At 44.1% G+C, this 27,980-nt stretch overlaps 2 protein-coding genes across 5 annotated transcripts; one reads left to right on the top strand and one right to left on the bottom strand.

Annotated features, from left to right (window-relative positions):
- Positions 1–7: 7 nt before the first annotated feature.
- LOC119031538 (proto-oncogene DBL) lies at positions 8–20,404 on the bottom strand. Of its 2 annotated transcripts, none has more exons than XM_037120093.1 (26): positions 19,940–20,404; positions 14,034–14,168; positions 13,763–13,879; positions 13,112–13,261; positions 12,881–13,005; positions 12,691–12,805; positions 12,482–12,601; positions 11,754–11,945; positions 11,379–11,570; positions 11,118–11,298; positions 10,227–10,315; positions 9,835–9,935; positions 9,594–9,660; positions 9,273–9,388; positions 9,086–9,155; positions 8,901–8,993; positions 8,650–8,742; positions 7,522–7,647; positions 6,867–7,082; positions 6,668–6,760; positions 6,484–6,562; positions 6,258–6,303; positions 4,345–4,517; positions 3,336–3,448; positions 2,842–2,954; positions 8–2,686 (listed from the first exon to the last, which is right to left on the bottom strand). In XM_037120093.1, the coding sequence occupies exons 1-26, from the start codon at positions 20,303–20,305 to the stop codon at positions 2,605–2,607; spliced, it is 3,363 nt and encodes a 1,120-aa protein (XP_036975988.1). In that variant the 5' UTR covers positions 20,306–20,404; the 3' UTR covers positions 8–2,604. The 2 variants fall into 2 exon arrangements, with proteins under 2 accessions (XP_036975988.1, XP_036975989.1); XM_037120094.1 differs by lacking the exon at positions 19,940–20,404 and adding an exon at positions 16,418–16,716.
- arr3a (arrestin 3a, retinal (X-arrestin)) lies at positions 16,928–27,785 on the top strand. Of its 3 annotated transcripts, none has more exons than XM_037120097.1 (18): positions 16,928–17,018; positions 23,056–23,087; positions 23,795–23,825; positions 23,936–23,996; positions 24,095–24,139; positions 24,231–24,421; positions 24,956–25,015; positions 25,107–25,183; positions 25,266–25,401; positions 25,482–25,566; positions 25,655–25,727; positions 25,808–25,945; positions 26,054–26,137; positions 26,669–26,692; positions 26,797–26,846; positions 26,973–26,992; positions 27,132–27,161; positions 27,342–27,785. In XM_037120097.1, exons 2-16 carry the CDS (start codon positions 23,080–23,082, stop codon positions 26,975–26,977), a joined length of 1,068 nt encoding a protein of 355 aa, XP_036975992.1. In that variant the 5' UTR covers positions 16,928–17,018; positions 23,056–23,079; the 3' UTR covers positions 26,978–26,992; positions 27,132–27,161; positions 27,342–27,785. The 3 variants fall into 3 exon arrangements, with proteins under 3 accessions (XP_036975992.1, XP_036975990.1, XP_036975991.1); XM_037120095.1 differs by lacking the exon at positions 16,928–17,018 and adding an exon at positions 21,079–21,315; XM_037120096.1 differs by lacking the exon at positions 16,928–17,018 and adding an exon at positions 22,224–22,967.
- Positions 27,786–27,980: the final 195 nt, after the last annotated feature.

The following is a 27,980-nucleotide window of genomic DNA, read 5'->3' as shown; positions in this document are numbered from 1 at the left end:
CAGTTGAATCAGTCAAATAATCCTGTGCTTATATTTTTGAAAATAATCATATATATTATGCGTTATCATACAAGCGTTAACAATGACTCAAAATATCAAAAAAGTGCAAAATGAGCAAAAGTAGGACGAGACAAGTGAGAGCAACATGAACAACGAGTCCAGCTGTCGGGTGGATTAAAATGTTTTCAACATGTTAGACTGTTACTGATTAATGAGTTAGTTGTCCCACTGTGGGTGTTAAATACTGTTTGCAGTGTGAATCTTAGATTTAATGGTCAGATTTATAAAGTCCAGAGATACAGTAAGAAATCTATTGTACCGTTTGTCACTTGACCTATGAATGTTAAACATCTAAAATTTAGATTTTCTCACCATTTACATATTCACAGCTGTCAGTAACACAAGTCATCACACTGTTCATCACACTGCTGTCATAAACACTTCTCACACTCTCGGTTTTAAAGCTGCTTTCTGTTCACGCTGTAAAGAAAATGAGCGCAGCCAGTTTTAAAAGCCAAACGATGAATGAATCCACGATGTAACTGTACGAGTTCAAGCTGGTAATTACAACAGTAGTCTACTCTACTACTGACAGTTACGACTCCACACTGAGACTGAGGCAGAGATGAAGCAGGAGGCGCGTGCCGTGATTCGTCCATGCAGAAACATAAAGCTGATCTCAGCTCAGCGGTGGGAACAAGTGCACAAGATTCGTTTGAGAGGAAGCAGACAGTCAACAGCAGCACAACTAAAGAAGAAATTCACCTTCGACTGAACTACAACAACCAGCTCCACCTGTCAGTCCTGCGACACCTGCAGAGCTGCGTCAGAGACATTTTCACTGGTCGTAGCAAGAGAAGCACAGGAGGGACGATGTCATCATTTCACGTCACGATCATCCCGCCCAGAATGAACCCAATTTATATCACCGGACCAACATTTTGTTCTGACAGAGCCGGAGTGAAAACTGGAGGTGTTGGATCCGTTTCCGTTGGGAGATACGATGGGCAAGTAACTGAAGCCCTAAAAGGTCACGGGACAAACACCTGACGTTATTATCCGTGATAACAAACTCTTTTTATTTGTTTTATTTGTTTTTAGGGGTCATACTTCATTTTCACAGAATAACAAACTTTGTCATGATATATAAAATGTTGTTTTCTCGAGATAATTTCCTGAAGAGGTTAGCGTGGATTGTTGAACACTGAAGGTTTTTCTAGAAAAGACGTTTCCACTCCTCTGCAGACTGAACTCGATAAGCTGGCTGAGCTCTCCTACTGTTGTTCTGATTGGCTGCAGTTAGCCTGTGACAGACGGTGACAGACAGATGGTTCATCCAATCACCTGCCAGGTATTTTTTGAAACAGCCTGCTCTTTTCCAAAAAGTTTCTGGCGGCTCGTTCCCAGATAATTAGAAAAACCGTCTGGCGTGTCGGGTGCTCGTTAATCTGACATTGTCATCTTTAATCAGATGCTTCACTTGTTAAGACGCCGTGTACTTGATCTAATTAAGCTGCATTAAACTACAGGGAATAAGAGGGAACAACCTTTCTTGTTATGACAGATTAATTTATCTTAATCTTGGGTAAACAACATTTGTTATCCTGTAATAATGACATAAATAACTTGTGACCTTGAGAAAACAAAACGTTGTTCCCTTTTATTCCCTCAAGATTGTTTATTAAATCAGATTAAATAAAGTTTAGCTTGTTATCAGGGGAAAGACTCACGAGCGACAGAGATGGGTTCGACTGAGAACATGTGGGCTCCTTGTGGTAATTCAGAATAATCCAGAAACCACCACAGAGCTTGATGATGTTCATGATTATCCTGATCATTGAAATTCACGACAACCAACTTAACCTGAGTACTTTCATCGTGATCCTCCACATTATCTTTTATCATCCCGTCCCTATATTGATTACACCTGTGCTTTTCTTGCCAGATGTCAGAAGAATCTCTATAGAGGGAATGAAATGACTATCGCTGCCATAAGATCTGCAGTATCTTCTCTCAGTATCGGCATTAACATCACATGCGTCACCCTCTGGAGACGCAGCTGGCTGTTGTAGGAAAGTAAGAGGCTTTAACTTCATTGTAAACAAGACAAAACTGACAGTGATGTACAGAAAGAAACCACGATAACCAGCCGAGCTGTTTGGCACATGAACAGTGATGATATGTTTGTAGGCAAACGCACGATTTCTGGGATATTTCATAAGAAAATAGAAACAATACATCCTGAAGTCTTCAACAAAAGTCCACTCTGTACGTATGAAATAAAGCTCCTGTTCTGCATCTCCGGTTATAAGTCCAAAGAATATATATGCTGTGTAAGGCTGGAAAACAGAGATAAAGGAAAACAAGAGGTCCAACGTGTGTGTGTGCTTTGCATTGATCCGGTCTTCTGAGGTCCAGTCTGCAGTTTACAGCCTTCTGAGGTGGAAGAGTCGTCTGAGGAGTAAAACAATCGGCTGATGTGCTTCAATCGGATGAGCTGATGAAGAGTGTGTGTGTGTGTGTGTGTGTGTGTGTGTGTGATATGGTTGAACTAAAAACAGGAAGAGAAGCGAACACGTCTCTGTCCTCTGTTCTGATTGGCTCTTAGCAGGTTTCTCCCAGAATCCTGTGCAGGTCCTCGGAGAGAACACGGCCTTCCTCGCCGCGGCTTATATTCCTCACCATCCTGAGATTAAATACACACACACACACACAATCGCAACACACACACAATCACAACACACACACGCAGAGAAATTAACACGTTCAACATGAATCCCACGATTGTTTTCTTTACGTTGTAATTTTGAAAATGCCTGAGCGATACAAAGCGTATTTTACCACATTCCTGACAGCTCCTCATGCAGCAGCTGGATGACATCACCACAGTTAAAGATGATGTCATCAGCGCTGGCCATACTGCTCTCTACCATGACCCTGTACCTGCCCGCCACCTGGAGCAGAAGACAGACAAAAAAACCCACAGGAGAACAGTTTGATACTCGTCTACGTGAGTCCTCATCAGTCCTGAATCTGTAACGTCAGAGAGCCTGAGAGAGACGAGGACGTTCTGCTGCTGCAGGATCACTTGATCAATACTGATTAATCGTCCTCACGGCAGAAGTACGCGGCTTTTCTTTCTGACTGTGTTTGCCCACCGAGCTGTGAGCGATTGTCGACACAGCAGGTGGCGAGTCGAACTCCCCGTTTGGTTCAGGCAGGACCTGAATCCTGAGCGCCGGCACCTGTCCTGGTCTGTTAGACCCAAGGTGCTACACATCACAACACATCATCTCTGCAGGACTCCCTGCGCCATGACAGTAACAAGATCTCACCAGGGGGGGGGGCTGATCCTCCTCCTCTGAGTCCGATATGTTGGAGAGGTCCGTGGCGCCCCAGTCCTCCAGGCCGTCACAGATGGCCACTGAGTGGGCCGGGCCGGGCCAAGCTGCAGACGACAAGACAGCTGAGACGTCTGAGGACTGAAAGTGTTACACTGACAAAGATGCTGCGAGTTCACCGCAGCTCCTCTGAACTAAATGCTCCTTCTGACATACTGACAACACTTTTCTACAACTTTGTAGAGCGACAGCAACGGGTTAAATGCTTCTAATTTGCAGGTTTAGCATTTTACATTTCTGATATTTAACTCTCTGTGTGTTTTATGTTTCCAGTTTAAAATTTAGATGAATGGTGGAGGAAAGTAGACACGGGGTTGATGACAGGATCTGTTTCTTCCTCGTCACTCGTTACAGGAAAAAGCGTTCAACGTGATGTTTAAACACAAAAGTGTTTTTATATTCTGATGCACATTTCAAAGCAGCACATGAGAAAATCTTCATGAAAACAGATAAATTCAAAGAAACGTTCACTTGCTTTTGGTGGTTCTTGCTTTTTTCTTAAATGTAATGTTCTTAAAGGAGCAATACGGGAAAAAAATGTACTCAAGACAAAAGTGGGCAGCATATTGCTACAAAGCTAACTCATGGTAACTATAGCTGCCACTAGCTAGTTAGCTTAGCGTTAGGGTTAGGCTGCTAGCACATTAGCTTTGGACCAGGACAGGGCTAGCTGGTTAGCATGCTAACTTCAGTAGTTATCACTGCAACACATGGAAGCGCCTTCCCAAATTATTTCTGACGTAGTAAACATTTAACTCACGTGACCAATCAGCAGAACATTTGCCAACTTTTGACAGAAATACACTCTGCAGTTTTGTTTATTTGCTCCAAACCAGCTGATAAAACCAATTTACATTCTTCATATCAAATTTACTGAACAATTAGCTGGAAACACCCTGCAGATGCATTGATCGATGTGTGTGTGTGCGTGCAGGCGACTCACTGCGTCGAGGCGAGTGAACCACGGGCTCGGAGTGGGCGGGGCTGGCGTGTGCGGACTCCTCCCCCCGGAGCCTGTGGGAGTGGCTTGTTGCCGAGGAGCTGTGAGGAACAGGGAGACACGCTGAGCAGCCTCCCACCGACGCTCCGCCCCACGACACACACACCTCTGATGCACTAAACCGCATCACCAGGGGAACAAGACACGACCACACCGGACACAACACGACGCACAACAACAACAACAACAACCACGGTGTCACAAAACGAGCTCATCCACATTCTGTTAAATAAAACTGCATTCCAGTCAGTTCACAGTCACATATATTTCAGCGTCAGGATGTTGGAGTTTATAACTTAGATGTCAAATAAAATATATCAGAGATCGCTGGAATATATGGAAATATGTATTTTTAGTACCCAGCAAACAAACACCAGGACTCGATTAAACATCCACAGTGAGGTTCAACCTGCTTTACGCAGCAGACGGGTGGAGCTGCTAGAGGTGTACCCATCTACTGCATAGAGCAGAGACACTTTACTGATTATCTACAAGTGACCTATAAATCAATCAATAAGTGACAAATAGAAACAGTCTCCTGTCATGATGAGTCTCACATGCTCAGACGCTTCTGAAATGTTTGTGCGTATGTAAAAGAAACGACCGTCATCAAACTGATGAAAAGACCAAAATCAACAACGTGTTTCATAAAAATGTAAATAATCTGTTATTTTCTAGAACAGTTGGACAAAAGTGATTAATACACGAGACACAATATACGTGTGATTGAGTAAAGATAAAAGATAATATCCATGTCACAATCTGAGCCGGAGTATAGTCAAATATCATGCTAAAGATATATATCACATGTTTGAGGAGTTATATATAATGTTTATATCAAACAACTGATCAGCAGACTGTTGATTTTGACCTTTTCATTCAGTTTGCTATGAAAAGAAAAACACTGCTCACCTTCTTCTTTACGTTCTTAAACTAGATCGTCGTATTAAAACATTTGATTTTAAGAAAAAACAAAATGTGTTGACAGTTTTCCGGCCTGATAAGTCGACAACAAGCTCTGAAGATCTGAACATTCGTCTGATGATCAACATGCTGCATGCCGTCAGTCAGCACAACACAGGTGTGTCCAACAAACACACACAAACACACACAAACACACATCTACGCCCACACAGCTCCATGTTTGACACCACCAGAGAACCAACAACCATCAGAGCTGTGAGATCTCAAACAGTCCTCCAACAATCTTCATTGATTAAAGCCTCGTTTATGTTCGGGGTCCTGACACTTTTACTGAGCGCTCCTCGTTAAAAGTCAACGCAGGGTTTTTAATTCAGTTGTCTCCATGGTAACCAGGTGGCGTCCTGGAGCGTCACATGAACAGGGAATCGCTGAGTGACACTTTTCCTTCTTCTGTCAGAAGGCTTCTGTTAGAAACTTCTCACATGTCGACGCACCTTTTTATCACCGTGTGATCTTTAAACTCTGGAGTCAATAAGACGACTCACTTTAAGGACTGTTTAAGCAGCCTGACAGGCGTTAAAACGGAGTTTCTCAGTCTGGGAGAAGTCAGGTGAATGAAGGTAACCAGCGGGCGGTGCAGAAGTTTGATCTTTGCAGTAGATTTAGTGTAAAACTCTCTCAGTGGGGCTGAAGTTCAGCAGCCACAGACGGCATTCATGAATATCAGTTCTGACGGCTGATGACAAAGATGCTAATAAATCACACAAACACACAACAACCCTGTGCACAGAGAATCATGATGCTCTGCTGTGAAAATAACAAGATGTGGGTGAAGATGAGGAGTTATTTAAAACTGAATCACTTCAGAAACTGTTTCTCATCAAGGTGAGAGACGGTTTAAATCAATTTCTGAAGTGAGAACAGACACTCACCTGTCTGACAGAGGGTTGTCTGAGAGCGGGAGGGCAGGAGTGTCCTCTGAGGAAGAGGAGAGACAGACGACAGGTAACTGATCCAAAACAACTGGACTCTACATGAAGAGCATATAAACCGACCGTGACAGACGTAAATTCACGTGTCTACAGTTAAATCAGAGTCCAGGTTAAACAGAATGAAATCAGGCATTTCAAAGAAGGAAGTCGACACAGTGATAAAAACCTTGTCGCAGTTTCAGCTGGTTGGTGAGGATCTTTCGGATCTCCGTCAGCCAGGCGACTTTGACCTCCAGTGTGGGCGCCTGGACGAGACCACAGCACAAGAACCGGTGAGTCAGAGAGCAGCAACACTTAAAACCAGCACAGCAACCCCGAGAACAAGAAAACGGGGATACGAAGGTCGATACCTGGACTATGTAGACCACTTCTCTGCCACTGTACCAGATTTCAAACTTCTTTATGTCTCCTTTCACGTTTTCTGTGATTCCCACGGCACTCATCTACAGAACGAGAGGAGAGCAACACGTCACCCTTACTGACCCGACACACACCGGACAGAACCACAGACTGACTGCTGCCTCGGAGCGCGAGTATCATGATTGTTACTCTGAGGCAGGATTTGAAGCTGTAGAAGGGCGTCCTGTCGGCGGTGTCCTCGTCCCGCCGCTTGCAGAACAGCAGGGCGTGGTCGTAGAGGAAGAGGTGTCTCTGCATGGGCTTGAACCGGGCCAGCTCCTTCATCCGCACCGCCGCCCTCTTATGGCTGATCCACACGCTGAAGCCTCCCTGCATCACCACCCGGCCCAGCTGGCTCAGGTCTCCCTGGGACAGACGGACGGGAGACGCAGATCAACTGTGAGAACTTCAGCAATCCTCGTTCCACCGCAGAGACATGACGAGGACGTTATCTATAAATCTGATTCTCTGTCCTTCATACAGAATCACTGATTTACAGCTGCAGTACACAATCAGTCAAACTGTTTTTTACTTGTTTGATCGACTTGTTTGGTTCTATAAAATGTCAGATTTCTTGTTTTTGTCCACAACCCAAAAAATATTCTGTTTCTTGTCAAAGAGGAGCAAAGAAACCAGAAAATATTCCCATTCAGGAAGCTGGAATCATACACAGGATGGATCAAACACCTCCAGGCCCTCAGCTGACCCAGACAGTCATATTAACACATAACGACGTGTCATCAATCTGCCGTCCTGTCACATGATCGGTCACTCCATCTTCCTAATTGATCCGACTGGCCGGTACCTGATATCCAGTGATGGCTATCTGATGCATGGAGTCGTTGACAGACTTGAGCAGCTCCAGCATGGAGTCCACAGCCTCCTGGAGTTCACAGCGGTACCGCTCCTCCGTGCAGTGTTTCAGCAGCTCCTGGACCAGAACACACACACGCACACACACACGGGTCGACAGGTCAGTGTTATATCAGATCCAGTCCGTCCTGATGTCTGACTGCATGAACGTCCGCGTGCACAAATCAGTTTTGTTTGCAGTAATCTTGTCAATCTGTGTCCGTCTCTTCCTGCAGGTCTGGGTCTCTGTGCCGGCGTCCCGTTATTCATTTATTGATCCAAATCAAACATTATAACTCTCTGATCAGAACTCATTACACTCACACTGACCTCTGCACAAACAGCCAGAGTTTCAGGGCTCATGGAGTCACAGTCAGATCAGCAACATGACGCACGAACGAAACCATATTTTCGTTCATCTCTATAAACAGATATCTGCAGGTAATGTAATGTAATGAATGAATTCTGACCAATGATTTGCGCCTCTTCTGCCCTCGACATGGATTGTTTACGTTCATAAAACCAGATCATGCTGCAGACACAGACTGCAAACTGAGACCGAACACTTCTGAGAACAAAATCGTACAAAACGAAACAAACATAAAAATAATAAAGGGAGTTTTAATAAAAGGTGCGTTTCCTGTTGATCTGGGCTTATTCTCATATAGAAAACTGGATCAGACACTCATCCGGCCCACTAACTGGACCACGTGGAACGGTGGCACCATCACCCCACCCAGTATGTGGGTCAGATGAAGGTTCTGGTACAGTTCTGATATCTGGGATTATCTTGTTTATAAATGTTTGCTGTCATATTGTTTTAATTTCCTTTTCACTTCTCTGTACAAAAGATTTATTTCAAAGATTATTATTGTTATCATCACTACAGATTCTGCATCGTACTGACTCATAAAATACTGCTTCTTTTTCCCTTTTTGACATTTTTTTAATTATTTAAAAAAAAAAAAACGATTTAGGGATTTTATGAAACGATGGACTAAATCTTTCAGACATGCGTGTGATTGTGCGCGCTGCATCTCAGCAGGCGTCTCCATGACTGACTGGCTCGGATGAACAGAACCTTGAGTAGCAGCTGGTACTTGGTGAGGCGCTGGACCGGTTTCAGGAGGTACGAGTCCAAACCCAGTTTGTGGTCCAGCTTCTTCTGGCACTCCTGGAGAGAGAGAGAGACAGAGAGATTCATCGCAGACGGATTTTTGCACAAATGATGAATGATGAACCAGGACTCTGTTTGGACCGGGCCTCCTGTCTCATCACTGATCCGACTGACTCGACATGGACGACAACTTCAAACACGCAGGATGTAACTACCTGAAAGAAGGGCGAATCAGAGCACTGTCTCCATAGCAACTCGGAGCGCGGCTTGTTTTGGCAGTAACGCTCGTACACCTGGAACTTCTCTTTCTGCTCACACACACACACACACACACACACACACACTTAGATATTTCACATGACATCACTTCACATGTAGTTGGCGTGTTTTGTTTGCTCACCCGCTGCACGAAGCAATCTCCCACCCTCTCCGGTGTCTCCAGGCAACCCTGCAGATCCTGGAGGAAGATCCTGAACGAGCAATCCAAGAGGAAAATGAGAGGAAGCTGTCCTGGTGAGCAAAGTGTGTGTGTGTGTGTGTGTGTGTGTGTGTGTGTGTGTGTGTGTGTGTGTGTGTGTGAGTCTTGCCTGCTGTGAAACTGGTAAATCTCTGGCATGTTACCAAACAAAACGTCCTTCTGGCTGCGTAGAGCTGAAGGAAGAAGATTAGACATGGACGGGTCCTCCATTTCTGCCCTGTAGCCCTGAGGAGAGGAGGAGGAGGAGGAGGAGGAGGAGGAGAAAGAGAGGAGAGGAGAGGAGAGGAGAGGAGAGGAGAGGAGAGGAGGAGGAGAGGAGAGGAGAGGAGACGAGAGGAGGAGGAGGAGGAGAAAGAGAGGAGAGGAGTTTTCGCCACCCTGCAAACTAATAAGAGTTAAATTACATCAAAATAATCCAAAATAAACCCACCAGAAGGACGGAGAGCAGCTCGTCCACATAGATCCGCTCTGTAGCGATCAGTTCCTTCATAATGTGGCTAGAATGAGTTAAAAAATGAGAGAAAAAGAGACAAAAAGACTTGACACCACTTGGCTCCGGTGAAACACAATTGTAATATATAATCCTGTAATGTAATATACACAAGCAGTGCAGGAGTCACAGGTGAAGCTTCAGGTTAAGGATCCTGTGTGACAGGTGAGGGATGGCGTACCGTGTCACCTGCTCTGGGTTGTCTTCCGCCTCTGAATCAGTGTCGGTGGTGGCGCCGTACAGGCAGCTGCGGTTTCCTTGGAAATCATGCATGACCTCGATCTGACAAACACACAGGAAACAAAGATCTCAGCCCCGAGCCCTCTGAGGCGAGGTCTGAAATATTATATACTGTAAATAATATAAAAGAAACATTTATTTTTTCAGCTAAAACAACAATTAGTATTCTCAGAAATAACACATAATTACATCCTAAAAATACATTGCAGTGCAGAATGTGAAAGCCTGTACAAAGTGTTCATGGTAATCTGTCAAAAGCTGATATATTTCAGTCTGGACCGACCAGCAGAACCACACACACACACACACACACACACACACACACACACACACCTTGCGTTGGCTGTTGTTCCTCCTCGCGGCTCTCTTGCCAGGAAGCAGGTCGAAGGAGAACTTAGAGTTCAGGACGTTGAAGTCAACACCTGTGAAGAGAAACACGGTGGAAGATGCGTTCAGGTCCTTCAGTAAAAGAAACTGCTGCAGTACTTGAATTGCCATTCTGGGGATCAATAATAGATTATCTTATGTTATCTTATGTTATCTTATCTTATCTTATGTTATGTTATCTTATCTTATCTTAAAAGTAAAAGTGCATTTCCTGCATTCAAAACTGTAGAAATTGGCACATTGTGGGATTTGGCGCCCCCCACAGTTTCTGAGTGTAACACCACTGTCGTAAAAACACAGATCCCAGGTCTGTAACAGTTTGTCAGAAGCTCTACAAACAAAACTAATTACGTCCTAACAGTGTTATGAGTTGTATCGTTAAGTAAGCATGAAGGTAACGCTGTGATCCGACCTGCTCTCAGTGGTTACAGTGCAGAAACAAGCGACAGGAGGACGGAGCGGCTGAGACAGAGACACAGTCACTCTGTTACAAGACACTGAAACATGCACATGAGTTTGAAGCTGATATTTATGAAGCTTCAGACTGAATAAAGTCCTGAGGTGTTTATTAACTTCTGACTTCGAGTCAGTTGTGTGAAAAACATTTAAATTCCACCCAGCTGACTGTTTCTGTGATCTGTCTCTCCAAACCAACACATGTATGTTATTCTGTCTGATCTCCTTTGATAAATTATTTAATGACTAAAGTAATATTTTCATACTTTTAATCACATACTTTTAAGCCTGCTGAATGTGTTTCCACTTTGAAAAACAGCTGCTGCAATAAAATCAGAACCGGTGAAACAGCACATAAGTCTGCCTCAGAGCGGGTCGTACCATGTTTGGGGGAGAAGAGGGGTGACTTGCAGCGCTGCGAGGTCTGGTCGGGTTCGGGTCTCGGTGCCACCAGCTGAACTGGTCTGACCTGCACATCGGCCAGCTTCTTCAGACACAGCTCTCTGTTTCTGATCATCGACTGCATCACGTTCAGCTTCTCCGTTACCATGGAGATCTGGGACTGGGAGGAAAGAAGAGGATCTGTGAGTTGAGCTCAGATGTGGGTTATCTGTGTGTCTGCATCAGTAGCGGAGAGTTAACCTGCAGCTGTGGGGTGAGAACAGCCTCAAACTCCAGGCTCAGAATGTCCTGGCAGCTTTTCAGAGCGGACGGCGCCCTCTCCTGGTGACAGCTGAGGCACTGCAGCGCCTCCTGAGCTCCCTCTCGGGTCTGGAACCTGTCCACCATCTGACTGGCGAGGAGATAGGCGCCCTCGTCACACCACCGCAGGGCCTGCACACACCAACACAACACACACGTGTTTTAAAGCACTTCATTACTCAGATTTCTAAACTTGAGAAAGATTTTTAATCCTCTTCTGTCAAAGCATTTTCTTAACATGGATGCATCTTAAACTACTTGCTGGGCAGCGACAACAATTTATGACTTTCCGCTGCATCAGTTCTGCATTTTTACCCCTTCCAGGCGAAGCAGCAGGTCTCGCGCTCGAGTGAGCGAGGCCCGCTTGGTGCGTATGGCGTTGGTGATGACGTCACAGTAGTGTCGCAGCTCGTTGCAGCGCTGGACGATGAGCGCCAGGGCGTAGTGGTGGTTGGCAGCCAACTGATGACCGTGCAGGATCACCACCTGGGCACGAGCCATCTCCTCCTGCAGCACAGACACACACAAAGGCAGATCGATTGTTTTTTGGGTTTCATGATCTCACACACACACAGAAGTTGTTGTTTCTTGATGCAAGAGGACGTTAAGAACTATGGAAAACTGTGGAGATTTGCCAAAATAAACTGATTATTATATTAATCTATGAATATCGCTGCAGTAGACATATGACATCGTACATGAATATGATGAATTTCCTGATAACAGTTTTGATATAATTCTACGTGTAGAAATTCAATAGATAGAACAGACAAGACGGAAATAACAAGAAAAGTAATTCCGGTGAAAATAGACACTTTCCTGAGTTTACGAGGTGCATTTGAACGCACCATGAGATCCTGTGAGTGGGTGCGACAAACTCCAAATGTATAAAGACTCTCAGCACCATTTTTAATTACATGACCATTTTGTTTGGCAGAGCGTCGGGTCTCTGAACTACCTGACCTCCATCAGAAACAAACATGTTGCTTCTTTTCCTCTCTCATCTCAAACTGTAATCGTGTGGTGCTGCGTGACTTTGTGACCTCAGCACGGTTGTCGAGCATCTCCAGGTCTCTCAGCAGTTGTTCTGTCTGCACCACCGTCGTCCCCACCAAGCCGATCTCCTTCTCCTGGTTAATGAGCCTCTCCAGCACCTCCTCCATCTACACACAAACACCCACACAGGGTTGATCATCGCGTAGACTCAGGGATCATAAAGGGAAAGACAAGAGGCAGGCGGCCGTCGTCCCACCTGCTGGAAACTCATCTCGTACTGCAGCAGCTGGAGGTACTGCTGCAGCTTGAGGTGGTGTTTCTCAAAGAAGCCGTCGAACGCCTCCTCCATGTCCCGGAGCTGAGCCAGGAGTCTAAAGCACACACAACACACGGGTGTTCACACAATCTCCCTGTTAGACTGAAGGCTTGATCAGATGTTGGAGTACCTCTGAACAGTGTCCATGTCTGCTTTTATCTCCCTCTCCTCCTCTGCGTCTCTCTTAGAGGCCTTGACAGTTTCCAGGTTGGACAGCAGCAGACGTCCTTCCTTCAGAACGTTACGGATATCGTCCTGAAACAACACAAAAAAAAAAAACAACCGGGAGAAGACGAAGAAGTGAGAAACAGAGATAAGAGAGCGACAGAGGGGAGGGAGGGAGAGAAGAGCCGGCTACAACCTTCATCTGTCGGTATCGGTGTGTGTGCGAGTGCAGCAGGAACTCGATGGCGCTGGCTTCGTCTGGAAGTTCGGACTCGGACAGTTCTGATCCGAAGCCCTGCAGCAGCTGGGCGATCTCCTTCACTGTCACAGCAAAAGTCTCGATGGCCTGGAGACAACCAAACAACAACAAACAGGAACTTATCACACACACACACACAACACCTTTTCAAAACAAAAGACGAGAGATTCAGGTGCAAAGACTCGACACCAGACACACACCGGACTCGGTTCTGATCACGGAGCTCAGTGATGCCTTTTATTTATCTTCACTCCTGTTTATCAGCCCGACTGCAGCAGCTCGAGGTCGAGATGGAGATCTGAACTGATGTGTGATGTTTTTGCTACGTTACCTGAGTAAACTTGTGGATTCCTCTGGGTTTGAACATTGTTGGGAAGATTTGGGATATAAAACAAAGGTTAAGGCCCGTATGGAGGCCCGAGTAACATCATCAGAACAGACGACACACAGCGCTCCTGCCTGCTGCTGTCTAGTATTTCTCAGTTGTTAGATTCATCCTTGCACTGGGTCGTTTCTGATCCGAACACCAGTGGAAGGTGCGCAGCTTTGACCCGGTTTCACCTTCAGACACACATGAGAAGTGTTTACCGTGCGGAGGACGATCCAGTCGCTTTGGCAATATTCCACTTTCGCAGTGAAGTCTGATGTCAGGTGGTTTTCATCGATGTAGCGCAGAAGGTCACCGACTGAGCGCAGCATCACCACCTACGAACACAAACACACGCAGCCGCAAGGCATCGACGTCAGCTACCGCCTGAAACTACATGATTCAGTTTGTTGGAAGAAGAAGAGAAGAGAAGAATTCATGTTTTCTACATGTTTTCATACTCTGTAAACTCTGATTTGAACCTTCTCTCACCGGCATCTTTAACAGGAAGTCATCCTGGCTGAAGCGGAAGCCCAGATCGGTGCTCGATGATGGACTGGGGGTGGAGCTCAACAGGCCGGTGGGGCGGAGCACCAGGACCAGATGCAGATTGCCTGGAAATGACGTCTGAAAGAAGAAGAATGGTGTTAAATCATCATCAGAAACTAAGACGCAAGCAAAGTGTCGTCTTGTGCAGCAGGCAGGAGGAGAGAGGAGACGCGCTGGTGTTTAAAAATGTATAAAGTCACACCCTGCAGATCGATACCAGGCAGCCATTTAAACCTGCTCCGGCTGCTGAGGGTCGAGGATTGTGAATTTATTTAGAGGAAGTATTTATGTGTGGTCAGCTGAGGAGGTTTGTGGATCAGGGGGGCAGTCAGTCAGAACCGTGGACAGCTGAGCGGTGTTCTAGCAGAGCTCAACACGGCATCAACGTCTCTCCGTGTCAATCTGTGAAGTCTCCGCAGGTCCGACTGTCGGCCATCGCCTCGCTCTGATCCTCTGTGCAAACACTGAGCTGTTGTTGTCTCTGAGTGGGTTCTGATCCTCCTCCAGGGCTGCAACGTACAGTTATTTGATTTGATTAATAAATTAGTTGTTTGGTCAATTAAGTGGCAGAAAATATCAATCAGTGTTTCCCACCATGACGTCTTAAAATGTCTTGTTTCATCCACAAATCAAACATATTTCATTTTACTGTCACAGAGGAGTGAAGAGACGAGGAAACGTGATTATTTAAGAAGCTGAAGTCAGAGAATTTTGTCTTTTTTCTCTTTGAATAATGACAGAAACTGATAAATAACTTCCTGCAGTTGATGATTAATTAAAAAGAAGCACTCTGTAGTTTTGGGGACAAAATTTGATAAGAAGAAGACTTTTTTTTATGCCTAAATAAGTTGAATAATCAAACTCTCTTTGTCCTCTTAACTGAAGAAACTGAATAAACAAACTGATCTTAAAGGAAAACACAATATATACTGTTTTACTGTGTTTACATGTGGCGGACCCTGCCACCTATCTAGCTTCAAACACTGTTCTGGCACCTTATCTTCTACATCGTGCCCCTTTAATGTATCACTATTGTCTGTGATTTATCCCTATTTTTTGGTCTTAAACTGTCAGAAAATGTTAGAAAACGTTGATAAATGTTCACAAAGATGTTGTCAAATGTCTCGTTTTATCTGCAATCTTAAGATATTCAATTTACTGAACATGGAGGAGCAAAGAAACAGAACATATTCACATGTAAGAAGCTGAAATCTGTGAATTATCTTTCTTTTTCTCTACAAAGTGACTCAAACTGATGAATCACTCCCCAAATATTAATAGCTGCATCTCTTTTTTCTGCTCTTGTTTATTTCCGTCTGTCTGTCTCTGTGTTTTCCTGCAGCAGACGATTTCTCTGATTAACACTTTTGAGTCCAGAGACACGAGGATTAAAACCCAGCGCTGTTGTCTTGTTGCCTCCAGTGAGGAGAAGGAGTTTCCACAAACCAGATCTCGCTACTCGAGAGCTTCAGCTGATGTGGTGAAACTTCTCTGCTCACCTGCTGCCAACTTCTACAGATCTACTTGTATTATCTCTGCTGTCCATCTCAACAGTGTCTGCACAGAAACTATGGCCTCTGAAGACTTTTACACTTCATGTTAACCTCTCCAGGGAGACTTTACTCTGATAAAACAAGCACAAGCCTTTTTCTCTCTCCTCTTCGGCTTGTAAGTTTGTGATCCGCCTGCAGAAACGAGGCCACAGGGTTTTGTTTTCTCTGACAGGTGCAGAGGAAACAGCTTCCTGCGGTCAGGAGAGTTGGAATCATCTCAACCAGACGCTGCTCACCTACAGCCGCCCTGTTAATGATTAAAACTGACCCTATCAGGTAAAAGGTGACCCCGAGCCCTCAGGATGAGCCTCCTGCAGCAGCCATGATGGATCTAACTGACGGGTTTCTCTGCAGCCCACAGCTGCAGTTAGATCATCCAGGATGTGACACATATTCTCAGATCTGTTACATAAAGCTGCACAAGTTGAGACCCTCCACAGTACCGGACTGTACATGCGTCCTGTTATTGTCCCACACACACACACACACACACACACACACACACACACACACACACACACACACACACACACACTCTTAACGTTTGTCATTGGCCTGTCCTGCACACTCTGTCCTAACCCTGCACATCCTTCTGAATCCGAACCGAGCGGCGTCCTGAACGTCTGCTGCAGTTTGCGCTGTTCTCGGATCAGATCCCAGCCTGTGTGTCGCAGCCCTGAACTGTCCTACAGAACATCTCGTGTCCGTGCTGCAGTATCCTCTCCGCCCCGTCTCAAGCCTCCCCACCTCCCGAACCTCCCCGCAGCTTCTTACCGCGGCCCGGCGCAGACGGGGGAACCCCCACAGCGGGTTGGACTCGGCCATGGCTCTCGGCGGTTCCCCTTCTCCCCCCCGGTGTTCCTCCCCGGACCCGGCAAGTCTGCAGCGGGACGCGGTGTCGGGAGCGAGCAGCACGGTACCGTCCTCTGCAGTGTCCGGGCGGGCCGAGCGGCGCGCGGAGTGCGCACCTCTGCTGCTGGTGTGGAGCGATGACGGCGCGAGCTCACCTGACGTCAACGCCAAAACAAGTTCCCACGCGCCACGTTAATGCGCAAATTAATACGGAGTCTTTACTAAATTATGATTGGATCATCCGTCCTGCTGCTGACAAGCAAAATGTGATTTATTTTATATTTTATTCACCCTGAAAAAAAAAACATTCTGCTTCTGTTTTTACAAATTATTTATTTATTTTTGTCTGTTTTTGTTTCATCGCCACATTTGGAAACATTCAGTCTGCGCGGTGCTGCTGGGAGGTAAAGAGAGAGAGAGAAGGTCTCCAGTAACACCTGAACACCTCTAGATGGCGCTTTAAACTCAGGAGCCTGTGACACGAGCAGCAGCAGCCACCTGAGAGGAGGAGCTGAACACACAGGTGCATCATGGGAAGGTTCACTTGATTCCAGCAGCCAGACCAGCATATGTTGTGTGTTGGTGCTGGTCTATGCTGTTTTTTTTTTTGTTTTTTTCCCCAGCAGGGTTTAAATTATAGACATTTGTGTGATCAATACCTGAACCGTATAGATCATCTACGGTCACACCACGGCCAGCAAACCAGCCACCAGTAGTTCTGCACTGTGGGCAGATCCCAGGTCAGCTGCACGAACAGAACTGAGATGCTGATCTCCTTCTCCAGCAGGACCAGCAGCTGGTTTGCTGACTGTGGTGTTACTGTGCTTAATGAACCAGAACCAGTAGAGAACCTAGACGAAGATAAGCAACGGCAGACTGAACGATGAAGACGAGGACTGATGCAGCCATTTGTGCAAAAGGAGCCTCAACCAAGTGTTCAGTGCAAACATTTTTAAAAAATTACAAAAAATAATGATAAATAATTGGTCTTATGTATTTTCCATAAGCTGTAATCATCAGTCTACAAGAGAAGGCTGAGATATTTCACTTTAAGTGTAATACAGACGCATCGATCAGCTCCATTTGCACACTTACAGACCAGAACACCTGTGCTGGACTAGGATTTCTTAAAACCAGGTTTTCTCACTTGTGTTAATTGAGTAAATCCCCTGGAAACCTGGTTTTGAAGCCCCGTCACACTAAAGAGCGTCGACAGCAGCGGCCTTCATCCGTTATCCGTAACAGATTATCCTGCAGGGTCGAGCGGGGCTGCAGCAGATCCCACCTGTTAAACCGGACAGGTCAGCAGTTCACCAGAGGTCCGACACACAGGATCAGAACACTTCGCACAGTCGGATCATTAGTTTCTGTAATTTTTTGGTCTTAAACTTTGAGAATAATGTAGAAAATGTCAGTGAGTGTCGACTAATCCCAGCATGATGTTCTCAAATGTCTTGTTTTGTCCACAAACCAAAGATTTTTAATTTACTGTCATAGACGAGGAAAGAAACTAGAAAATATTCACACGTAAGAAGCTGAATTTGTCTTAATCTTCTTTACAAAATGACTCAAACCGATTAATCAGTGATCTGATAATTAAAAGTTGCAGCTCGGTGTTTGTTCTCTGCGGTTCTGAAACACAAACACATGAAGCCTCCACACAGAAGAGACCCGGTCAGGAGTCCAGTCCAGGACCCGGTTCAAGTTTACAGTTTATCATACTGAGTTCTTGTAGGACCCAAGAGGAGTTACACAGTTCTGGGATGATGGGTCATACCAGCAGTTTACTAGAACCGCTGACACAGAACTCCTCGTTCTACAGGACAGAACCAAGCTTCATGTCCTGCAACACATAAATAATTCATGATGCCGACTCTCCTCATGAGACACTTCTCATCACAGAACCGGACACAGAACTGACCACAGTTACTGGACGAGTGCAGGTTTTTATCCGTGTGGTTTGAGGAGGTCGTGTTGGACAAATTCAGAAAAAGAATTTAATTAATATTCATTTTTTATCATTTGCATTTCAACCTTTAGATATATTCACTTTCTCTGTATTTTATAACCAAACTCTGTCCAAACAACCGACTCTGTTTCAGCCAAATCAATCTAATACAGCCAGTTCAGTGGGTGTCGTTGTACAATATATGCATCTAACATTTTATTCACATACCACATGAATATTTCCAGAAAATGTCCAAACTACAGACTCTCTCTCTCTCTGTCTCCATCTCTGTGTTGTTATTTAGACACAAATGCATGTGCCTGTCCGTCATGTGACCGGCGGGGATCTCCTCCTGAGAGGGAATCACTCCGTCACGTTGTGTTTCTGTTGTTGGCCAAAAAGACGGCGAGCCAGATGAGACACACTCTTCCAGGAAGCTTAATTTTAAAAGCAGAGGAAACAGCGATTAGTGTGTGGACGCAATGTGACCCGTTCAGATAAAACCTCCGCCTGCCGCACATGTTTTATTTTAACTCGCCCGAGCCTCAAAGTTTATTCAGAGAGTTTTATACAACCTGCTTTAAATTCCTGTTGCAGCGAACGACGCGTGCACAGATCAGATAAAGCTCGTAAAGCTTTCACATAATCTTCACCTGCACGGCGTCCGTATGAGCCTGTTTGATGTGAGCGGACTAACACCTTCACTAAGCCACAGATGTTACAACACAGTGACCCCTCACGCTGTCGGCCGACCTTGGCTGGAGTCCAGTTAAGGCCCTTAGTTCCATATTCTAATAATAACAACAACATTTCATTTAATTATTTTACCAGAAAATATAATCTAGTGGTCTTTATTGGTCAACTAAACCCACTTTTACTCCACTAAGTTTAACTGACAACTTTAGCTACCAGTTACCAGTTACAGCTACTAATTCAGAGTAATATTATCTTATATAATGCAAAAAACACATCAGTCATGATGTATTGTTGTAGTTTCAGATAGAACGCGTCACCCTTCTCTGGGATTTGTGATTTAAGTCCAGCAGGAGGTCGAGTGTAAGGAAAGAGCCATAGCAACCTGATGTTAGCGCGTGGCTAGCTAGTGTCGCTAACAGTTGTACCTCTATCTAAAGCGTCAACAACATTATCAACACTGCACAAAACAAAGTGTTTTTACTACATGATGGATGAAAAAGCGCTGAGATAACAACAGATAGTAGAGTCGACACCTGGCCGGTTTGTAGAGAGATTATACGTCACTACACCTTGATTAAGACCTGATATCAACATTAGCATTGAACCACTTCTCAGCCAACGTTTGACAGTAACAAAGGAAGTAATTTATCGTCAAATATCAACGCACATCTTTATTATTATTCATTTAAACCTGGAGGTAAAATGTTCTGGATGTAATCAAGCAGTAATTTTAGCTTGGAAGTGGTTGAATGCTAACGTTAGCTGAAGCGTGATCCAGTACGTAGTTTGTCTCGTGTTACCCTGATGGTCCCATCACTGTGGAACAGCTTCAGTCTGGACTCATCAGAACCACAGGACCGTTCTCCGTCGCTCCAGAGTCCAATCTTTATGCTCCGAGCAAACTGAAGCCCTTTTTTTTCCTGACTAGCGTCACTGAGACGTGGTTTTCTTGAGACTACGCAGCTGTTTAGTGACGATCCCTCGTGTTCTCTTTGCATTGTTATTTTTAAACAGAGCCGTGATTTTTTATGATTTGATTTCACCAAATTGGTCTTTGATTCTTCTCTTCCTCGAGGATGATGGTTCACTACCATAACTCCAGGTTTTAATAATGTGCTGGACAACAATTGACCCAGTTTTAGTGTTTTCACCATATTCATCTCCATGGTTGTTGTTTTATTTGCTTGATACAGGCCGATAGTTGCTGGGTGAAAAATATTTACCACTGCAGTAATCCAATGGAAGGCTCTAACCTGTTTGTCTGCTTAAATCCAGGCGGTGACTGTTTTTTTTGGACAGGCAGTGTGTTGTGGACTTGTGGAAAGATTCGTGGCCTTTCAAAGGTCAGAAGGGAATCATTCTGGAGATTCAGCCTAATCTCTACCAAGCAGAGCCACCGTTGAATAAGACAGCTTACTCTGATGTTGCCGCCGATGCTCCCATCATCCATCCAGCCCTTAATCTGCTGAGATCAGACAGACTGGACTACTTAGAATCTCCACACCGCTCCACAAACACCTACAAATATTACACATTTATTCATCGAACAATCATCTGGTCACTTGTGTTTTTGTCCATCAGTTGCTGGACACGAGCAACACTGATGAGTCAATGAAGAGAGATCTGCAGTTCTAAACAGCCTGACTTCTTGTTTTAAACAGGTGCAGCTCAGTTTTAGATCAGACTATCAATAGCAGCGCTAAAGTCTATTATTAAACACAACGCTGACATGCAGGACAGCTGAACTCACACCGAGACACATCTGGGACTTTTTAAACAACAGAAATAATAATAATCCCTCTCAGAGAAATTGTAAAAAGCCTAAACTTTTTGATTCCTGGTTCATTTTGAATTAAATGTGACGCGATAGGTCATTTTGTGGAGGTGCAGATGGGATTATCATCCTACTACTACCACCGCAGCCATGTGGCGACTGTGTGTTTGTAGGCCGGTGATTTAACTGGCTGGTATTATTGAACCCTTTGTAGTCCCAAAAAAAGATATCCGTTGATTGCTTAACTGGATTACGAAGCAGGCGACGGCAAGAATAATGAGTCCGTTAAGCCTGAGTGATGCCCAGAGAGAGGCTGGGTGTATAAAAAGGGACATCAACTTTTGCAGGATTCACTCTGCACTCACCCTGATACCCTGCTGAGCTTCCACACCGCTGAAGGAGGTAAGACATCTTCATCTTCATCTTCATCTTCATGGATGGGTGTGGACGGAAAGATGGATGAATTTTTGTGATGATGATGAAATGCAGCTGCTGCATGAAGTTTCACTCGGAGAAAGATGCATGATGTAACTTTTCTTTAAGAATATAATCCACTGATCAGGAAAAACTAACTTTAAAGTCTGTCTGTGGTTGTGCTGGATGTCCTCCACATGTCAGTGTCAACAGATGAATGTGTTTGAGAAAGATGTGTGATGAATATTTACCAGGCTGTGAGGATTCAGAACGAAGCTGCTGTAGATTAAACCAGGCTGGATGGTTAATGTGAGGCAGGAGTGACATTAGACACAGGAGAGTTTGAGGAGCGATAATCCATCAAATCACCTGTTTGATCGATTATCAGTATCGATCATCCAGCATGAACTGTCCTGAAGTGAACAACAGTAACAAGTAAACACAGTGTTGACTTTAAAATACAACATTTAAATGAGAGTTTGTGCAAAATGGTCGCAAGAATCCAAAGAAAATTGCCCGACTGGTGTTTTCACTGTTATCAGAAGTGAGGAATGCACCTGTACACCTGTGTACCTGTCCCTGGTCCTGACGCAGTCTCCATCCTCATCAGTCCAATCCAGAGGACACATGAGGAAAACACAGATTATATTGACTCTGTCAGCATGATGAGAGGGGAGTAACTACATGTTGTAAAGTGTAAAGGGCCAGTTAGTCAAATTAAATAATTTATTGAATTTAATCTGATTAAATGTTGCTGACTTGATATAAAGCTGAGGGGAACTTTTACACAAGCATAAAGTTATAACATCAAGTTATTTAATTTATTCACATTTATTGGAAATATTTAAAGTCGATGTTTTAGTTTTAATGTTTTTTATTACAAGGATGTAAAATTTAACTTACATGTACTTTAAATTCCATCTGATGTTCAGAGTTATAGTTTCCTTACAACATTTTTTTGTTTGTTTGTTTTATTTTGAAGGGGAAAAAAAGAAAAGAAAAAAGGGTCAAATTCCAAAACATGATAAATTTTGGGGGGTATTTCAAGTTTAGAACAAGCAGCCGAACCTGATCAGTGTTTGGTCCACAGACACCTCACGTTGTAATCCTGTTAATGACGTGAACATTTAATAGATTTATTAATATTACTGAACCTGGAGTTCAGCTCCATTTTTCCTGGTTAATATTTTGTAAATGTCACCTGTGAGAAAGACGGAGCAGCGACTGATGTCCGATCTCTCTCCTGGTGCTTCAAACTCTCTGACGAGCAACAATTAAACAAATGCAAACCTCTCTCTTGACCTGTGTGTAATAATCCTCATTAAAGAGCTATAGAGAGCTGCTGTTTGGATTTAGTGTCTCATTAAATCCAGGAACACTGCAGCCAGCAACTGAACTGGTTTGATCCATTTAACCACCCTCGAATAGCTTTGGATTGAGGGGAACATGGCGTGACATAATGGTTTGTGTGTGATCTCGTCCTGTAAGTCCGACACAGAGTTTGGAGTGAGGTGTGTGTATATATATATATATAATAAAGCAGAACAGATTATCTCGGGGAGCCCCTCTGATGGTGTAATCTCATCTCTGAAGATTAACTCCAGCTCTGAAACTAAACATCTCTCCGGCTGAGCTGAGAGGTGATGGAGGGTCAACGTCTTCATCACAACATCTGACTGATGCTGTGACCTTCTCATAAGTCACTTCCTCTTTCTTTTCATCCAACAGAAAACTCCCAAAGATCCTCCAGAGATGGCAAAGTAAGTGTTACAAACCTTTTCTTTCTCTCGTTACATCCAAAGTTATATTTACTGGAAATATTGGACTGAAACGCCGACATTACCACCTGTAATCTCTGGGTGTTTGTGGAGGACGCACTGGTTCAAATGTGCTCTCAGACGCTAACGCAGGTAATAAGCTGTTTGGGAAATGTGCCACACCTCTTGCAGCTCCCTCACCTGGGCCAGCCTCTCAATCCGGGCAGAATGCGGCAAAGCTGCTCCACACTTAGCTGTTCCTAACTGGATAAAAGGGAATAAGGGATTACTGAACCTTATGCTGCCCGCAAAGGAACGAGTCTAAAACTATCATCATTATTTTATCTGGTTAATCCAGACAGTCACTCTGCCAGTGGACATACTTTTATTTAGGTGGCTCTACAAAAGCCACTTACCGTGTTGGCTCGACTGCTACGAATCTGATATAAAGTTAGCTTTTCACAAACTGCTTTTTCTGGTGAGAGACATTTTGGACACAAGCCTTCTAGTTCCATCACATCAACAAAACTCACAAACTCACACCAAAACAATCTGGACGGATAAATAACGCTACAGGTTGGAGGGAAAATACGTGCTTTTGATTTGTAGGTTCGTACTCGAGTCGGTTTTCTTTAACATCAGGAGGTGCAAACTGATGAATTCACACACAAGTAGTCTTAAAAAGTACGTTTCTCTACGTTTGTTCACAGGGTTTTCAAGAAGACCAGTGGGAATGGAGGGGTGAGTCGACAGATTTCTTCTCTTGTTTTAAAGTTTTTTTTGTAAAGCTACTATTGAAAGGTTGAAAATAGACTCAAGAGCTGATGTTCCTCTTCCCTTCTGTCTGACAGCTGACCCTCTACCTGGGGAAGAGAGACTATGTGGACCACATTTCCGGTGTGGATCAAGTTGGTACGTTCCTTCTTCAGTGTGTGTGTGTGTGTGTGTGTGTGTGTGTGTGTGTGTCAGGCTGATAAATCTCATGTTTGGCTGCTCTGTCACATTCACAGATGGTGTCGTAAAGCTGGACACGAAGGATTTTGGAGAAAGGAAAGGTAACGTCACACTGAATCTCAACAGACAACAGTCACCTGGACGGTTAGCGACCAGCTACATGCTAACGACTCTGCCGTTGTGCGTCAACAGTGTTTGTGCAGCTGGCATGTGCCTTCCGTTATGGTAGTGACGACCTGGATGTGATGGGCCTGTGCTTCAGGAAGGACATCTGGGTCCAGCAAGTCCAGATCTACCCCGAGAGCCACAAGCCCACCCTGACCCCCATGCACGACACCCTGATGAAGAAGGCTGGAGACAACACGTATCCTTTCACTTTCGAGGTATGAGAACATGTTCACATGTTACTTTAAACTGAAGGGTTTAACGCTTCAGACAAATGAGCGGTTTACTACCTTTACTGGATTGGACCTGGGTCGAACACAACCCTGTTGAAATCCTTCCAACCGGTCACGAGTACAAGGTTTTCCTTTGCATCCTTTCAACTTGGAACCAGGAACTGTGTTTCCTATGAGCTAGATAGATTATGATAAAGAAACGTCTGGATCTTAAAGACCATCATATGCTTGGTAACGCAGGATTAGGAACAACTTCAACTTCAATATAATATGTGGTTTTGTTTGGTTTTAACCACAAACAAAAACCATGACGCAATCTACTCCAAGCACACGACGCAAAAATAAAACACTGTGTCGTCCTCAAATACACAAAATGTGATTCTCTATGAAAAGGCTCATAATAAACACGTCTGAACTCCTATATCTGATCCTTATTCAGTGGTTTCAATACAATCTCTTAAAACAAAGATGAAAATAACTCTTATGTACAGCTGTAAATGTTCTTCTGTGTCTCTTCAGATTCCCAAAGATCTGCCGTGCTCAGTGTCTCTGCAGCCTGGACCAGACGACAAGGGGAAGGTAAACCTGCACCTTTCTCCTCTCTGTGTACGTTTAACGTGGATGCAGGTAAATGTTACCTCTGTCACACCTGCTTGTGTTGTATCCTCAGGCTTGTGGTGTCGACTTTGAGATCAAAACGTACCTCGCCATGGACAAGTGCAACCCTGATGAGAAGATTGAAAAGAAGTGAGCGTGCTTTTCATAATTTATGACTGTTTATCTTACTATTCTGCCCGACTAACATCTTCTCTATCTTCCTCTTCGACAGGGACACTGCTCGCCTTATCATCCGCAAAATCCAGTACGCCCCCTCTCAGGTGGGCGCTGGTCCCAAGGCTGAAATCTGCAAGAGCTTCATGATGTCCGACAAGCCTGTTCATCTAGAAGCTGCGATGGAGAAAGATGTACAGTAACTTTATCATTTACTACATTTCTCTGCGGTCCTGACTCGACCACCTCTAACTGGTCTCATTTCTGACTGCAGCTCTATTTCCACGGCGAAGCAATCCCCATCAAAATCAAAATCAACAACGAGAGCAACAAAACAGTCAAGAAATTCAAAATCACTGGTGAGCACCTCTAAACTCTCTCATATAGATTTAACACGACTGCCACTGAGAGCACAAGATGATTGTTTTCTGTCTCGATCTCTCACAGTGGACCAAACCACAGACATCGTCCTCTACAGCGCCGACAAGTACACCAAGGCTGTTTACACCCAAGAGTTCGGGTACGTGGAACAAAGACGTCCAGATCTGCCGCAAACACGTGCACATGTCATGATTGTGTTCACGTCTGTGTTTCATTTAGAGAGACGGTGGAGCCCAGCAGCACCTACGAGAACACTCTGTCCATCACGCCTCTGCTGTCTGACAACAAGGAGAAGCGAGGACTGGCGCTGGACGGCCGACTGAAGGACGAGGACACTAACTTGGCCTCCACCACTGTGTGAGTACAAAGTGATGCTCATCTCTGGGATTTGTGCCACGGTGATGCTTTACATTCGCAATAAATCTAATCAAATCCTCAACTTCGTGTCATTCCTCTTTCCCACAGGCTGCGACAGGGTTTAGAAAAAGATGTGTTGGGAATCCTGGTTTCCTACAAAATTAAGATTAACCTCATGGTGGCCGGAGGAGGGTGAGTGTGAGCTCCTGCTGAGGCGCTTCAAGCAGAAAGAAACTCAACTCAGTGACGTTTAAAAGAGTCAAATCAACTAATGCTCCTTGTATGTGTTAGCAAATGGGTAATAAATCCCTTATAAAGTCCTTACACAACACTTATTAACACTAACTAGACTATGTTTGTGTTGATAACAGCATAATAGAAATGTTATTGTCAGATTATAAAACATTTCTGAGCCCTTTTAGAAGAGCATTTGTTTTGGTTTGGATCTCATCGTTTAAGAAACTCAAGGTTTTATTAATGTTCATAAGACGCCTTTAAACTTGTAACAAGTTTCTTAGGCGCTTATGAATGTCTTCTCAGAATCACTGTGCTTATGATGCTATTAATAACACGTATATCACAACATGATAAATAATAATAACAGTAATAGGAAGAAAAGATTTAAAATAAATCATAGAGTCTTGTTATTGTTAATAATAAGAATTTATTAACTAATAAAGTCTTAATATAAATGTAATATATGTTCCTCTTGTCTTCATGCAGCCTGCTGGGCGGCCTCACATCCAGGTGAGTGGGTTTATTTTACCTCATATCTCTTCCCGTACAGCCAATCAACAGTGACCTCCGATCACCTGTGCTGTTCTGATTGGTTGGTTTGTTTTTCTCTGCAGTGATGTCACAGTGGAGCTGCCACTGCTGCTCATGCACCCCAAACCCTCAGGTATTATTGATTACTCACACAAGCCAATATTGGATTTATGTGTACACTATCCTCTTGATTCACGCTTCTCTAATGATCGTAACTTCTTTCTTCCGTTCACATCAACCTGCCTTCCGATCTGAGCAGAGTAAAGACTGCATGTCAGCGTAAGTCAACATCACCTGGAAATCTTATTGTCGAGACTGGTTTGGAAGTTTGAGGTGGCATTTTTTAATATTCTTATCAGGTGATGATGTTCAGACATTTTGAATTAATTAATTTGTGTTTTTATGTTCTTCTTTACAGTATCTTAAAAGAAACTCCCCTGTAGTGAAGGTGAGGTTCTGCTCTGTTGGCTCGGACTCTGTGCACACGTGTTGAGATTTAAAGTTATAAAAATTAAATGCTACTGATCGTCCACGTGGTGACTTGATATGTAATGGCGTGTATTAGTTGCTGTGTTGTACAGGATAATGCGTCTGTATGTTTACACGCTTTGTATTCTCTTATTTCCAGAGAAGATGTTACACTGGAGGTTGTGAAGAAAAACCCACGGAATGACAGAAAAGCAACAGGGTGAAGTGACACCGAACAAAGAAGAAGAAGGATGCGACTGGTGTTATGAAAACAAATAACAATAACTGAGCAATTTTCGACACACCAAGGAGACAGATCAGTAACATCAGTCCCCTCACAGACGTAACTGTTGTTGTCTTTATTGCCTAGCTGTAGAGGAATTAGGTATTTGGTTTGCAAAATAGTACCAACATTTAGAGACCAATGACTTTTGTAGATCTACGTGCATAAATGTTCAAAATAAAGATCTTTTCTCTTCACTTCACGATACGAGCGGTGGAACATAGGAAATCACTTCTGAGATGATATAAACCACGGTGCTTTGGATTATAGCGATGAACTCATGTTGAATGATTTTTTTTTCTGTGATACCTGTCAGACTGTTTATAACCCAAAAAAAAACAATAAAATAATCATAAAAACAGAAATATTGTTTAAGTTGTCTTTTGATTATTGGGCCAGCATGTTGTTCTGGGAGGAAAGATGTCTGAACACTTTCATCAACTATCATGCAGCAATTTGTTTTAATGTTAAACTGAAGAGGACGTTTGTGACACTTGTTTTTAAGTTAAAATACCA

Source organism: Acanthopagrus latus, chromosome 13 (assembly GCF_904848185.1).
Source record: "Acanthopagrus latus isolate v.2019 chromosome 13, fAcaLat1.1, whole genome shotgun sequence".
NCBI classification, from domain to species: domain Eukaryota; kingdom Metazoa; phylum Chordata; class Actinopteri; order Spariformes; family Sparidae; genus Acanthopagrus; species Acanthopagrus latus.
This window is presented reverse-complemented; position numbering and strand designations above follow the sequence as displayed.

Bases quoted from the DNA above. Each gene is read 5' to 3' on its own strand.
- LOC119031538 (XM_037120093.1), bottom strand. From the start codon at position 20,305: ATGGAGATGAATATGGTGAAAACACTAAAACTGGGTCAATTGTTGTCC. The intron at 14,169-19,939 runs GTAACACGAGAC...TTCTTCTTTCAG, and splicing joins ACAGTGATGGGACCATCAGG to ACGTCATTTCCAGGCAATCT. The intron at 3,449-4,344 runs GTGAGTCGCCTG...TGTCGTCTGCAG, and splicing joins GGTTCACTCGCCTCGACGCA to CTTGGCCCGGCCCGGCCCAC.
- arr3a (XM_037120097.1), top strand. The intron at 23,826-23,935 runs GTGAGTCGACAG...TCTGTCTGACAG, and splicing joins AGACCAGTGGGAATGGAGGG to CTGACCCTCTACCTGGGGAA. The intron at 25,402-25,481 runs GTACAGTAACTT...TTCTGACTGCAG, and splicing joins AAGCTGCGATGGAGAAAGAT to CTCTATTTCCACGGCGAAGC.